General features: G+C 31.9%; 1 protein-coding gene across 13 annotated transcripts in view; it reads right to left on the reverse strand.

Annotated features, from left to right (window-relative positions):
- LOC115217556 (girdin) overlaps nucleotides 1-16,017 on the reverse strand; it is a 180,609-nt gene that overhangs the window by 55,241 nt on the left and 109,351 nt on the right. For all 13 annotated transcript variants that reach the window (XM_036507587.1, XM_036507585.1, XM_036507583.1 and 10 more), the window contains 2 exons: nucleotides 12,743-12,878; nucleotides 10,342-11,723 (listed from right to left, as the gene is read on the reverse strand). In XM_036507587.1, the coding sequence (XP_036363480.1) occupies nucleotides 10,342-11,723; nucleotides 12,743-12,878 (1,518 nt within the window). The remainder of the gene's footprint in view (nucleotides 1-10,341; nucleotides 11,724-12,742; nucleotides 12,879-16,017) is intronic.

Here is a 16,017-nt window from a genome sequence, read left to right on the forward strand (position 1 = left end):
ACTGGCATTTACCTATTCAGTTTCCTACATATATTTGGAAAATGATGTTGAATGTCTGATGTTAACATCCACTGATATTGATGAAAAGATTTCTTTTGAATAGGTACAAATATACTTTAAAATATTATTGGATTATGCAGAAATTCATCATACCATTATCATATATAATCAACTGAAGTGATCTCAATATACTTTATTGTATGCAATAGATTCAGATTAAAAACTTGGATACAAAATTGGATTGTGTTACACTGCTAATGCTAATATTGATTTCTTATACATGTATTATCTTCATTATGTTAGGGAGTCAGTAAAAATAATAGGGATAATTCAATCCAACTTATTTTCTGCTTTACAAATACAGCTTTTGTTATAAACATCAAACTCCTAATAAATAAATGAGCCAGCATTTTTATAGATATAATTGCGTGTGCAAATTGTGTGTATTTGCAATCATATCATGATGTAACTTGCATCAACAAACTGTACAGGAATGATAGAATACAGTTATACAATTCAAGAAGTTACTAATAGGAATTCTTGCATTTATCCAAGAAAATACATAACTACAATAAAAATGAAAATGGAAACAAAGAAGAGTGTAAGATAGACTGCCAATATACTGAACATTAAACCAAACTCACTTATATCAGAATTATGAAGAAGAAATAGTGATGCCATATATTTATACACACATAACAATTTAACACAAACACAGTCTGCTACCCAAAGTCATGCCTAAAGTAAGTAGTAATCAATATTCAGAAAACACTTGCACTAGCCCAAACATTGGCATATGATCAATACAAAAACAATAAAAAATGTTAATTCTTTGAAATTGAGAAATTCAACCAGCTTGAGTTTCTCATTTGAATTCTTTAGTTTTTAAAAATGCATTAGATGAGATTTAGGTATAAGCATGTACACATATATAAGATTTATTTCTGAAATTGTATAAATATATGCATGAAAAGGTACACACACACATATGATCCTCTGTCAGTTTCAGCAATGGCTGTTCAGTTGTTTGATTAACTGTATTACTGACTTGCTAGATTAATGTGCAAGTGAATGGCTATTTGATAAATTTAAAATTTGACATATATTCTGGTGCCTAATATAATGTTTATGAAAATACGTTTAATATAATGAAATTTAAAAAATCTAAGCCTACAACTTTATGATAAAAAAAAGAAAAAATTACTGCAGGCACAGGCATGGCTGTGTGGTAAAAGAAGTTTGCTTCCCAACCATATAGTTCTGGTTCAGTCATACAGTGTGGCACCTTGGCCAAGTGTCTTCTACTACAGCTTCGTGTTGACCAAAACCGTGTGAGTGGATTTGGAAGACAGAAACTGAAGGAAGCCCGTCATATATCAATCTATCTATATATCTACATGTGTGTGTCTTAGTGTTTATGTTTGTCCCCCACCAGCTAGTGTCGGTGAGTTTATACCTATGTAATTTAGCAGTTCAGCTAAGGAAAACAATAGTCATAACAAAAAAAAAAAGTACTGGGGTCAATTTGTTTGATTAAAAATTCCTCAAGGTAATACTCCAGCATGGCTGCAGTTTAATGACTGAAACAAGTAAAAATAAGGGATATACCTGTGGCTAGGCTGTATACCACCAATTTAATTATTAGGGTTTTTTTTTATCACACCATAACATGATGTAAATTTAGGAGAGAAGTGGGTTGAATCTTTATTGCAAACTATAAAAACAGTTGGACTAGACAAATAATCAACATTGTTATTAGGCAGATTAGAAACTTGTAAAATAAACAATGTGAATGCTACAGCTATATATGAGTTCATAAAATAATTTTAAAGAAATGTTTTATCTTGAGAAGCTGAACATTTTCAACTAGACATCAATAAGAATGTTACTTTACTGAGACAACCTTTAACCATCTAGCATTCAGATTACTCAGTTAAATGCATTATTTATTCACATTGTTTTGAATTAATCATACATTATCTTATAGCTTCAAGATTTTGATAACATGATTGTTTACTTTTACAATGACATTATAGGGCAAGTGAGAGAGACTAGATCTGCTTGGGTTGAACATAAAAGAGGTAGAATATTTGGGCCTGGTATGGCTTGTTTGAATGCTAAAGAGTTAAGGCAGATCCAATTCCAAAATTAAAATTCATGAATTTCTATTGTTAGTTGTGATTAAGAGGTAACAGGTAACTTAGATTTATCAAATAGATGCAACATAAAACAACTAGCACCTTGAGGTTTGTGTTGATCTTTCATCTTGGAGATAAGTTTAGGAGACTCAGAATTCCAGAAAATAATATGCAGATATTTAAAAAAAAATCAAACTAACATAAGCAATGTTTCAAGAGGGTCTGATAGAAGGCAAACCAGAAAAACAAATCACTGAGAGAATGTCCGTCAATTCTGAAGAAAAAAATCTCTCCATACTGAATTAGGAAAAAATGTGTCTTCAAAGAAAAATAAATATTGAGTGGTTTGCATAAAAGAATATTTAATGAATGAATAGAATTAATTTGAACAAAATGTCTTTCACACATTCTAAAAACGGATTAGCAAATCTATTTCATGTTACAGCACGTCTGTAGGACTGTCAGACTTCTGTAATGAGGGGGAAGGGCTTCACATACACACATGTGTGTATAAACATCGTGACTACTTTTCGTAAGTTTATATGGAGTAACTTTACAATTCCCTGCAATTCAGACTGCCTCATGGTTCCGGAAGACAAAATGGAGGATGGCAAGGTAGATATGCTGAAACAACCATTCTAACTTATGAGCTCACTCACACCAGCATATTCAATAATGTTAATTCCATCCCAGTTAGTTTAGGTTCAGTTATATCACAAATTTACTAATATGTATGCATGTTTATATATATATATATATATATATATATATATATATATACACACACACACACACACATACGTGTGTTTGTGTGTGCACATGTGTGCATATAATCTCTTTTGATTCTAGAACCAAATAGAAATAGAGGGGCTTCAGGAACATCAAAAGCCTGAGGAAAAAATCCATATCTATATTTATGATCGTCACAATGATCATTACAATGATCTCGTCAAATCTATAGCATTAAAGGGTCACTATCATCATGAATCTGTCAATGGAGTTAGAGAATTCTGCTATACAATTTCTCCATTCAATACATCAACATAAAAACTGAAATTTGAGGCTTGTGCAACAGAACTTTTCGTTTCAATACCTACAACATGAATAAACTGTTCAAAGCTCCTAATGTTTTGAAAGCAAATATCAACAAGATTACCGAGTAGTTCATACATCATACAATAGCCAATGGAGTCCCTAAGTCAATTTGTGTATCTTAACAATTTCAATAGCAATTCAGCCGAACTGGCTCTAGCACTATGGTAGAAATGTCTTATTTTAATGAGTTTTGAATGAAAATCTTAAACCAAACCTTAGTCACAATTTATGTTCCTAACACTAGCTTAATGAAAACTAAGTTATTTTACTGAATTCTTTGTTATACTAAAAATTAATTCAAAGAAGCACAGAGCATCTCAAAATAAATACAGTAATGAAAGGGTTAATAACAAATACAAAGCAATACAAAATGTTATTTCTGCTAACAATAGGAGCAATAATGCATTCACATATGAGAAAGAATACAGATAGGATATGAAAGAAACCATAATACATATACACACAAATACATGTATAAATATACATACATATACTTACATATATGCACACATATATGCATATACATACAAAAATGCATAAATCTACTTGTTTATGCATACACGAAATTATATACATATGCATACTTATATACATGCATACAAATATATATATGCATATACATATATATATATATATATACACACACACATATATATGTAAATACACATATATATACATATATACATGCATATACATATACATATATACACGCATATACATATACATATATACACGCATATACATATACATATATACACGCATATACATATACATATATACACGCATATACATATATATATACATGCACACACACACACATATATATATATATACATACACACATATATATATATATATATACACACATATATATATATATATACATACACATATATATATATATATATACATACACACATATATATATATATACATACACACATATATATATATATACATACACATATATATATATATATATACATACACACATATATATATATATATACATACACACATATATATATATACATACATGCACACACACACATATACATACATGTGTATATACATACACACATATATATATATATATATATATATATATATACAAATATATATATATATATACAAATACACATATATGCATATACACATACACATATATGCATATACACATATGTATATATGTATATATATATATATATATATATATATATATATATGTGTGTGTGTGTGTTCAGCTATGTAGCACCTCTACAACAGGGAACCAGTTCTGCTATGCCCTCTTTTCTGCCCCTCATCTCCTGGCATAAAGCCACCTCTCTCGGAATTTGTAGTCTGCTGGTTGCACAAAAAAAAGCACCTAGCAAAAGCTGTAAAGTGGCTGGCATTAAGAAGCCATGCCAGTCATAGAAACCATGCCAAAGTAGATAGCAGTATACACAACAGTCCTTGGGCTCATCAAAACCTGTCAAACTGTCTAGTCTATGCTAATATGGAACATGGACACTAAATGATGAAGAAATTGTATAAACGCCTGAAGTCATTTTATAAACACATTCCACGCTGCAATTGTTATATACATACATATATATATACCTATATATATATTTATATATATACCTATATTTATATATATATAATTCTTTTATAAAGAATTGGTTATCTTCTAAAGAAGGAACCCATATTTTTTAAATAATTAAATCACTAGATAATTTTATGTTAAAAGCCAATCAATACAAAAATAAGCCATAAGTCATATAGCAGATAACAATTATGTTTGCATGTGTGTTACATACATAGTACTTTAATTTTCTTTCACAAAAGTACTTAATATATCATCATCATCATCGTTTAGCGTCCATTTTCCATGCTAGCATATATATAGTGGAATTGTATCAAGTGCATATGTGTTGGGGAGTGGGGTACATAATTAAAAAAATCAAATCCTCGCTTAATTTCATAAACTTTCTTATTTAATCATGGTCACTGATTTCCAATGATCAAAGCAAATGTCTGATACACGTGTGCACATGTACACACATACACAACGAATAAAAAAGAGGTCAATATATAATTAAAAAAACAAACTAGAATTTTAAGTTGATAGCAACTTGTTCACATAAGGTCACACCCTAAGTCATTCTTGTGTTATGAGTCAAACATTTCTTATTTGAACACATTACATTTGTGTAACATTGAGAGGAATGTAAAAGCTTTAAAACAGTTATCACAAATGGATAACATGTTAATGAAAAGTCTATACTTCGCCTACACAGAAAGGAAGTTGAAGAGGAATCCACCTATACTTTTATAGCTATATATCTATCTACAGAAGAATTTAAACTATCAAAATATAAAAAATGGAATTTTATCACGTATAGATTTTCATTGATTTAGTTACTAAAACATTCATATTTAGATGAGACTGTCAACACCCCACACTGAAGTTTGCAAATTCTGTTGATAAAAAGGTAATCACTACAAGATTTAACTGCAATAAAAAGGAGCCTAATAAAGAATCTCCATATGCTGATGGCATAGGTAAATCCAAAGACCAATATTTTGATGATCAACAGAATAAATAAATAGTAGTAGTAAAGTATTCTTAGTAATTTGCAACCGTTTTTTTTTTTGTTAGGTATAAGGCAGCTAAAAAAAAAGGATAAATTTGATTGATTAGGTACAAAGATATTACTGTTACTTTATTGATATGAATTTAAAAGGATGTGGTGCCAACCTATAGGCAGTAACAATTCAAGATCATTCATTTCTATGCTGACACAATGGTAGAGTATATTACCAAAATATGTAAGAAAGGATTTTCCTAATGAAAACAATTTTACAACTTGTATTCAAATTGTTTGATAAAATCTTGAATATTTTAAACTATTTGAAAAAAAAGTCTAGATGGTTTTGATATTGGTAAGAGGAGTTAAACATTTCAGACCTTTCTTTTGCAATTTAAATTCATTAATTGATTAACAGTTTTTAAGTGAGATTTATTAGTCAAAAATATTTTTTGTTTTCATACAAAAATTCCATTATTATATATAAAAAGAAACAACTACATCTGGAATGGCCTAACAAATAACAGAAAAATATGAGTTAATTAAAGTCTTTGAAAACTATACTTAATGTTCTTTCCGAGTACAATTCTGAAACTACTGAAAACATTCAACTGAATACTTTGTAACATATAAGAAAATCAATTTTTTAAATTATAAATGTGGACATTCAGAATTCCTGTAGTTAGTTTTTCTGAAGCTCACTGGGGAGGCCTATGTTAAGTAATAAATTATGGAAAAGTAGATGTCTCTTTGTTTTGTTTTCTTTCACTAAATAAGCAGGTGTAAGTATGCTCATACTATAAATGGGTATAATTCACTGTAGTAGGCAGAATGGTTTTGTATAACTGATGGAGGTTTTATTGGCTTGTAGAGCCTGTTCTACTAGACTTGCTCTTCTACATTATTCAGTAGCCATCTCTTAATCTTGAGAATGTCAATCAAAGCAGTGTTGTTGTTCTTGACATAAGGATCAACCTTCAGCTGAGTTTGCCAGAAGATACTCTCTAGACTACATCAATCACTCATCCCTTAGATCAGATGTTTTCTACCAGATGAATCCATCTTATCTTAAGCTCTCTATGTCTCACATTCTACCAATTCACATGGGTTGCAGTCTATCACATTCTTTCTCTGTTGTATTAATGACCTTCACTTTATAATTTCTAACTATAAATACAAATCTTGTAGACAACACCACACTCCTTAATTCTGGAATCTAGATAAAATTCACATGTAACCTAGATACTTTATGCTATACATAAACTGTTTTCATGAACAGGAACCCCGGAAATGTCCTCTAATGGGAATATAATAATCTAGTCCAATGAAATTCATTGTGTAATCTCTTGTTATTTTGTCCTTTATTTAATTTCATAGTACATGCAGTATTTGACTAATGCTTTATTCTGAAGTATACGTGAATAGAACTTTTGGAAGAGGGAGGCCCAGGAAGATATGAGCCAAGGTTTTGAAGGTTGATCTTAAGATGCTGTCCCTTACAGCAGATGACAGGAGATATCTGGTGTCTTGCTGTACTCAAAGAGACCTGTCCACTACAGTAGAATTGATACCCTTAAACCACCTTGGTAATGTTTACCTCCATCCTCTCTACCTTCTCCCCCCACATTTCATCCCCTAACACCCATCACTTCCTCTATCACTTGAGAGCAGAATAGGTACATACTACATCCCTTGACTTTCACAGTTACCTTTCTTCCCCTGCCTACTGTTTCCACAAATCACCTCCTTTCTGTGCTTTCTCTCTCCTTCCTATGCTGCTCTCCATCAACACTTTACTTACCTGCTATCACCTTCAATGTCCTCACATATCTACTGCTACCTCCATCCCCAAGCCTCTTCCCCTTACATATCTACCACAACATTCATCCCTGAGCCTCTTCTATATCTCCATCATCTGCTACAGTTACCTCATCCTGTCCACTCACTCAGCCCAAGCTTCTATATCACCTCACCTATTCACACCACCCCAATGTCCCTCAAGGAAATATCCCAGCACATCTTCATCCTCATCTCTCTCTCACTATTGCTCTTTTTATCTTACTCTCTAACCCACTCTCCTTTATTTTCCATCTGAGGTATCCATGTATCTACTCTACAGTAAGGCACCTATATCTGTCACTTTTATACCTTAAATCTCTTAACTGGCACAAAGCCTCACCCACTTAATGCTATCCTCCACTCATAGTTGAGGGTTTTTTGTCTTGCAAGGAACTCAGTGGCCCTGTTGGTATTGGTGTCATGCAAAAAACACTGGTGATGGTGTCACATAAAAAGTGCTGGTGATGGTGCCACATAAAAAGTGCTGGTGATGGTGTCACATAAAGCACTGGTGATGGTGTCACATAAAAAGCACTGGTGATGGTTCCACATAAAAAGCACTGGTGATGGTGCCACATAAAAAGCACCAAATACACTCTGTAAATTAGTTGCCATTAGGCAGGGCATCCAGCTGTAGAAACCAAGATAAAACAGACTATGTAACCTGGTGTGGCTTCTGGCCTTGCCAGCTCCTATCAAATTACTCAATCCATGCCAGCATGGAAAATAGATATGAAATGATGATGAGGATACATATATTGAGTTCTAACACCAGGTTATTAGTATTGCTTTGCCTAAGTGAAATATATAAAAGACTGCAATCTTCTTAAACCTGACAATACACAGCTCAAACTTCAAAATGGCTATAAAATACAGGCCTCATAATCTCTGATCTTTCATGCATTACACATCTATAACATTACCAAAACTACATTCTAGAGAAAAGATGTCCACTTCAGAGCCATAAAATATTACATATCCAATTGGTTTCAAGTATGATCCAAAATGTACCATCCATATACTAGTAGTAGTACTATTACTGTTTACACATACACACAAGTAACTTAAAACATATACAAAAGTAATCCAGCTGATTGGAAAATATTCACTAACCAATGTGTCACACCAACTCACAAACTGTTTCTTGTCATTTGTAGTATAGTAAATTCTGCTCTTTCAAATTATCTGTAGACCGTCTTCATACCCATCTGTTTATTCTACCACTTGTCATCTTTTCCAAATCCTATGCTAAACTCTCCTCTTCAGAACTGCAGCTACCTAGGACTTCCTCCTTACATACAATGTTCCTAATAATCAACAGAAGTTTAAGGTGAAAATGAACAGCAGCAATGTCACTTAGTATGTGTCATCTGCTAAGGTGAGGAATGCCAATCCACTTTATTTATCTAAATAATTAAAAAGTTAACTGACTTGTTCTGAGTATAAAGGAAAACATCAAATTAAGTTATTGATTGACTTCACTAAACCAACTTTCTAATAACTAAATATAGAAGAAACATATTGTTTCTAGCAATGTGTGTGGTAAAAAGTTTCCTTCACAACTATACAGTTCCCGCTTCAGTCCCACTGCATGGCACCTTGGGCAAGAGTGTTCTACTATAGTTTCAGGTCAACCTGAAACTATAGCAGTGTTGAGTAAATGGATTGGGTATGTTAGTCTTTTAAAACTCTATACAGTGAACTTTACTAAACTCAGAAGCATAACAATATGCATCCTGAAAATGGCTAATAAAACATTGTTTTATGCCTTTTTTTACTTTTACTCTGCTCACATCAAAACAAGTTTTTTTTTCTTCAATTATATTCAGTATTCAATACTGTTTTATATTCAGTTTCCAAGTTAAAATACAATCTAATCTGTATTCAAATGATACAAACAGGATTTTCCTATTCAATGTAATCTACAAATGTACTTTATTAGAACAGTAATGCATTTGACTAGTTTATATGGCTTTAATTTTTTTTTCTATAAAAGAATGGAGTTGATTGAATTAGGCGTAGTATGTCAATGACTAATTTCTTAGTTTAGGTGAATCTGACAGGAGTAGGAAATGAGACGGAAATGAGAGGTATTAGATATTATGAAACATTAATTGTAGGTCTCTGTCATTTGCAGAATTTTAATTGCCCTCAATTATCATTTATATATATATATTTTCAACTTTGACTTACATTAAATCTCTGCTCTTCATCAAGATGTTCAAAGTCAAATGAACTCTAGTACTTGTCTTATAGTATTTAGTTACTCTCATTCTATTGACTTAGGTCAATAAAATAAGAGATGTAATAAATAAAGTTGACTGCAGAAGTTTTATAACAAAGTGAAAAGCAAAATCCCAAAATATGTAATCCAACACAGTGTTATAATTGCTTCTATGTTTCAGTTATTAAATTAACTGAACTGATGTATCTAAGTGAAAATATGTATACAATAAAAGATAATACTGAATAGCTGCTTTTTGATAATCTTTCTAATAGCTCAGATTGAAACTATTTAAAATATCAGTTTAAACAGTTAAGAAAGCACAAGAAAGCATTTTCTAAATTACTCAAATTCCTAAAGCATTACAAAGAAGCAGAACTAACTTCAAACTATGATAAAAGAGAATTAGAAAATGCATTATTAAGAAACTTTGTTTTGAAAAGTAATATATAACATTTAGTGTACAACTCACCTCTCTCAAAGTAGCAAGTGTCTTCTTGTTTACAAGAAGTTGCTGCTGTAAATCTTTGTTTTCTTTTTCAAATTCCCGTATCCGCTCATTAACATCTTTGTTTTTATCAAGGGTCTTTTTTAAAGCTTTATAGTCTTTCTCAAGAATATTATGCTTTGAGGTGATTTCGTCTAAGTGAGCTCCAGTAGCTTCTAGAACATGTTTGAGCTTTTTATTTTCTTTCTCAAGGGTTGATTTGTCCTTGTTTAATTTAATTATCTCATTATCCAACTCTTTATTTTCTTCTTCTTTGTTTTCCAGTTTCTTACAGGAAAGTTTCAAACTCTCAATGGAAATTTGCAGTTTTTCATTTTCAACTTCCAAGTCATTGTTGTCCTTCTCCAACTGTTGCAAACGCCGGGTGGTCATCTCTAACGTTTTCTGAAGCTTCTGGTTCTCATTGTCCATATCTAATACATCCATTTCCATCTGTTCATATTTGACCCGTTCAATTCGCTGAGACTCAATGGTTTTCTTTAATTGCTGAATTTCCCGATTTAGTTCATCTTTCTCATTATCCAATTCTAGAACTTTGTCTGTTGCACCTTTTAATGACTCTAGAGTCTTTTGTAGTTTCTGGTTTTCTAAAGTTAACGAAATGTGTTCTTCAATAAGCATTTCTTGCTTAGATAAAGATAACTGAAGACTTTCAATAGTTTTGTTCAGTTTTTTGTTTTCTATTTCTAAGCGAGAGTTATCCTCTTCTGTAGTTTTATATTTATCACAGGCAAGCTTTAGAGTGCTGACTGCATTCTTCAAGTCAGAATTTATACGCTCTAAACTAGTGTTGGAATGTTCAAGCTCATTCAGTCTTTCACAGTTGGCTTTCATTTTGTCATTAGCCCTTTGAAGCTGTTGATATTCAAAGTCTAATTTTGAAATTTTGGCAGCAGTTTCTGAAACTTTGTCATGGAGATTTTTATTTTCTTTTTCAAGTTCCTTCACTCTGCTATCATTTGATTTTTCATTTCTCTCACGCAGTGAAGATATTGTTTCAGCTAAATGTTCTTTTTCTCTTTTAACCTCATTCAGCTGTCTTTCAGTATTTTCTTTGACAGTTTCAATCATAAGCAAAAGTTTCTCCTTCTCATCAGCAAATTCTTTTGTTTTCTGTTCTAGCTCTATACACCTCTCTGATTGTGACTTCATCTCTCCTTGCAAAGATTCAACTTTTTTAGAAAGTCTCTTATTCTCTTTCTCTTGTTCCAAATTTAGAGCACTACATTCTAATAAAGAATTTTCTCTCAGTTCTTCGATCTTTTGCTGAAGTAACTGATTTTCTAATTCTAGTCGAAGAACTTTGGCATTTGAAGTTTCATTCAGCTGGTCAGACAGACTAATGCCTAAAGAAAAGTAAAAGTTGGAAAACAATATATTAGATCAATAAGGTTTATAATTCTATTAAAGGATTGAACTCAAGTTTTTATTACTTTCTAGAATTAATAACATTAAAGTTTACTGTTGTATACTTATTTAGCCAGTGATACTCTATTGTACCTGATGTAAATGACCAGTTTGTTCAACATAGGTGTACAAAAAAACAATAATAACCTGATACTATCACAATCAAAGATAAGCAAAAGCAATAGTATGTGTAAGAGTTCTATAAATACTGAGAAATATTTTAAACATTATATAATGAAAATATTTTCTTCCTCTGCATAAGGTGAGGAAACAGAAAACTGACTTTATGGGGAGTGGAACAGAAAATCTCAATAATACACAATATTTAACAATATGAAGACTGAAATGTATACAAATAAACTTGGAGAATTACTATTTTTAAATATATATATATATATGCACACCTATACACATTGAGTAAGATCTATGGTTATGTGAAAGAGAATGGAAGAAGAGAAATGAAATACTTAATACATGTGATATTTGATTGTCAAGGTAAATTTAAAATAAAGAGGACATGGGAAAAAGTAATAAAAAAAGCTAGTAATAGCTAACAAAGGAAAACTACACAACCAGTTTTGGATATGAGGAAATGATAATAAATAGTTTGATTTATTCAACGTATAAGCGTGACAAAACACAACCACCATAGTGACTTTTAGGTAAAATAATACTAGCGATCCCTCTAATCCAAAGTCATGTAATTTAGTCCACCACTTAGTACTATATTTTGAAGTATTTTGTTTTGACTTGGTATACTTGAACAGAAAGATAGATATCACTTTCATGTCTCACAGTTGAATGATTAGAAATACCAAAAGCGTCCAAGTGTAAACAAAAACACTTCCTCGATTAATTCATACAAATATACACATATATTGCTTGTACACCACTCAGTCTATACTCACAGGGATAAAAAATATAATAATTATAGAAATGTAAATTATTTTATTCCCACCAGAAGTCCTTGAGTGTGCTTCTTCAAGTTCCTTCTCAAGAGTAGTGTTTTGTTGTAGTCGATTTTTTTTCTCAAATTCTAACAAGGCATTTTCTTCTGTTAATACCCGTACCTTCTCTTTTTCAGTATCAAGTTCCTAAAAATGTATGGTTATAAAAATGTTGAATTATGAATTCTCTGAAAACATTATTGTAAAAAAAATTAGCAATTTAAATTACTAAAGTGAATTAGAATTTTTATTATTAGTAAGATTTTCTACCACTTCAAAATAATATTTTTAAAATTACCTAGAGACTCTAAAGAATAGAAGTCACTTTATTTGAAATATCAAGATCTCTTCACTCTTCTGAACTGAAGTACATAAGATCTTGACAGAATGAATACAGGGGTACTTTTTCAAACTGAATTTAAAAGTTATATTAATACCTATAATGACATGTTTTCCTTTACAAGTAGGTATAAATATAACTTTTAAATTCAATTTGAATAATTACCTCTGTATTCATTTTATTAAGATAGATTTTTAGTTGATAAACACTTATTTGGTATAATATAGCAAGAAGACAGCTAGCAATTTTTTACTATTTCATACTACTACATTGATATTATTACTATCATATTGTTATTTTAATAATACCAAACAAATTATATTTTAGAAATGAAGAAACTGAGCAGTTGTATGTAATAGGTTTCTTATAAAAATCTTATTTGAAAAACAAGGCTGATAAAGTAGTGTAAAGAAAGCAATAAGAAATGCAACATCTCACCACATGCAGTTTGAGCTGCTATTATAATTAAGTGAGATCCTCAAAAAGTGTCTCCATTTTAACAGGTAAAAAATGACAGATCTGCATACAGGGCCAACAATTTCAAGGGAAGGGATAAGTTGATTACATCAACTCCAATGTTCAACTGGTACTCATTTTATCAATCCCAAAAGGATGAAAAGCAAAGTCAGTAGCATTTGAATTCAGGACATAAAGTCAGAAGAAAGGCCACTAAGCATTTTTTCCAGCACAATGATGATTCAGCCAGCTCGCCACCTTACATATAGTAAATATTAAACAGGAATTGATTTAATTGCAGTGGAGGTGGGGGTGCTTCTATGTAGGTTGACCTACATAAATTAGCAGCCAAACCTATTTCAAGGAAAACTCTTTAATGAAGCAATAATGGCCACAGGCTAGAATATTGTATAACTATTCAAAGAGAGTCAACACATGCCAACTAACAACTGTAACTGTAAAGTTGAGATCATTTTATAAAATTTTTTTCTGGTTATATAGCAGGGTGAGTTGAAAAGTTCATAGGCTGACTATAAAGAAGTGATGTTAGAGCTCTGAAATCTTGCATGCATTTATTCAACTCTTCTTATTAATAACTACACCATTTCTTTTGAGGTAAATTGATATCTGATTGTTCAAAGAAAACTTCAAAAATAACTAGTAGTAACTTCTCTTAAAAATTGACTAAATTTGGCATCATAGTGTTATCAAGTACTTGGAGGAAAAGGGTTTATCCCCCAAGGACATTCATACTGACATAATTGCAAAATTAGGGGATGACACTTCAATTTTATCAACAGTGGAAAAGTGGGTAGCTGAATTTAGGAGGGGAAAAAAGAGTCTGAATATGACCTAAGGTCTGGGCATCCTGAAACTGCTACCACTGAGGAAAATGTTGATTATGTTCACCACATAATGATGGATGACAGGCAACTTACTATAAATCAAAAAGCCAATGCTGTTAGTATATCTTGTGAGAGAGTTGAGAATATTCTGCACAATGAACATGGCATGAAGGTTTCTGCTAAGTCGGTGCCACGTCTTCTGGTACCTGATGAAATGCACGTCAGGCTGATCACATCATGGGAAAATCTGACATTGTTTGAGGTAGATCCAGCTGGTTTCCTTGAACATTTTCTAATCCAGAATGAATGCTGGCTTCATCACTTTGAGCCAAATACAATGAGACAATCCATGCAATAGAAACACCCCTCCTCACCTGCTCCAAAAGAAGACCAAGGTCGTTTTATCTGCAGGGAAGGTGATAGCCTCAGGTTTTTGGGATGCAAAAGGCACTGTGTTTATTGACTATGTTCAAAATAGCCACACTGTCAATGGAGGGTACTACGCCAACTTGCTGAGGCAGTTATGAAAGGTTATCAAGACCAAAAGCCCAGGAAAACTGACAAAAGGGGTCTTGTTTCAACAAGACAATGCTCCAGCACACATGTCCTTGCTTTCAATGGCTGTGAACTGGTTGATCAACAGCCTTATTCTCCTGATTTGGCCCCTTCTAACTATCATCTGTTCCTCAACATGAAAAAACACTTGGCTGGAAACTAGTATTGTGGTGATGATAACAATATATCTGCTGTAGTTAACTTTTTTGATCAACAAGATGAAAATTTCTTCACCAATGGAAACCAAGCATTGCACAAGCAATTAAGAAGAAAATTAGTTAAATAAAATACAGTTAGAGTTTGTGTAAGGACAAGGAAAAAGGAATGCACTCTTTTTCTTGAGACAACTACAAGAGAAGGCCTTTGACAGGGTCCTATGCTCTATAGTTTGGTGATCATTAAGAAAACTAAGTGTTGATAAATGGCTTGTAAGAGCCATATACATTGACAACAAAGTCAAAATCAGAAACAAGTTCAGTAAGAAATTTAGCCTACAGGTAGGTGTTTATCAGGACATGTTTATCAGCCACTTACTGTTTATTAAAGTCCTCTTAATTATTACAGAATATTTGAAGACTGGCTGTCCATGGGAATACCTATAGGATGATAACCTGGTTCACATAGTTGAATCAGTCAAAGAATTGAAAGGAAAGTTCCAGACATGGCAGCAGAGCCTACAACCAGATAGCAAAAATAAAAGACCGACCAAGAGAGTATCTAACATTGCATTCTGGAAAATAGTGTTGCTTGATATACAGAAAAGAATATGAAGGAATTGGATATTATAAATCCAGTATATATTATGGGTGCACAAAAGATGTAATAGGATCATAGACAGTGTGACAGGAAAGAGAGACTTCATATCTAACAGATGTACCAGAGTAAATTAGTAGGATGAACAACTGTGAAACAAATTATGTAAAATGCCTTAAAGCTTCTTAGAAGTAGTTCATAGCTTCTTTACCTTGGTGACCTAATTATTAGTGCCAGTGGATGCTCTGAAAGCAGAGTAAGCGGAGTAAAAACAGGATTAAAATAATTTAGGGGGCTATCATATGTTTGCAATAAAGGAATTTCTTTAAGTGAAGGA

The sequence above is a fragment of the Octopus sinensis genome, linkage group LG11 (genome assembly GCF_006345805.1).
Source record: "Octopus sinensis linkage group LG11, ASM634580v1, whole genome shotgun sequence".
Taxonomy (NCBI): domain Eukaryota; kingdom Metazoa; phylum Mollusca; class Cephalopoda; order Octopoda; family Octopodidae; genus Octopus; species Octopus sinensis.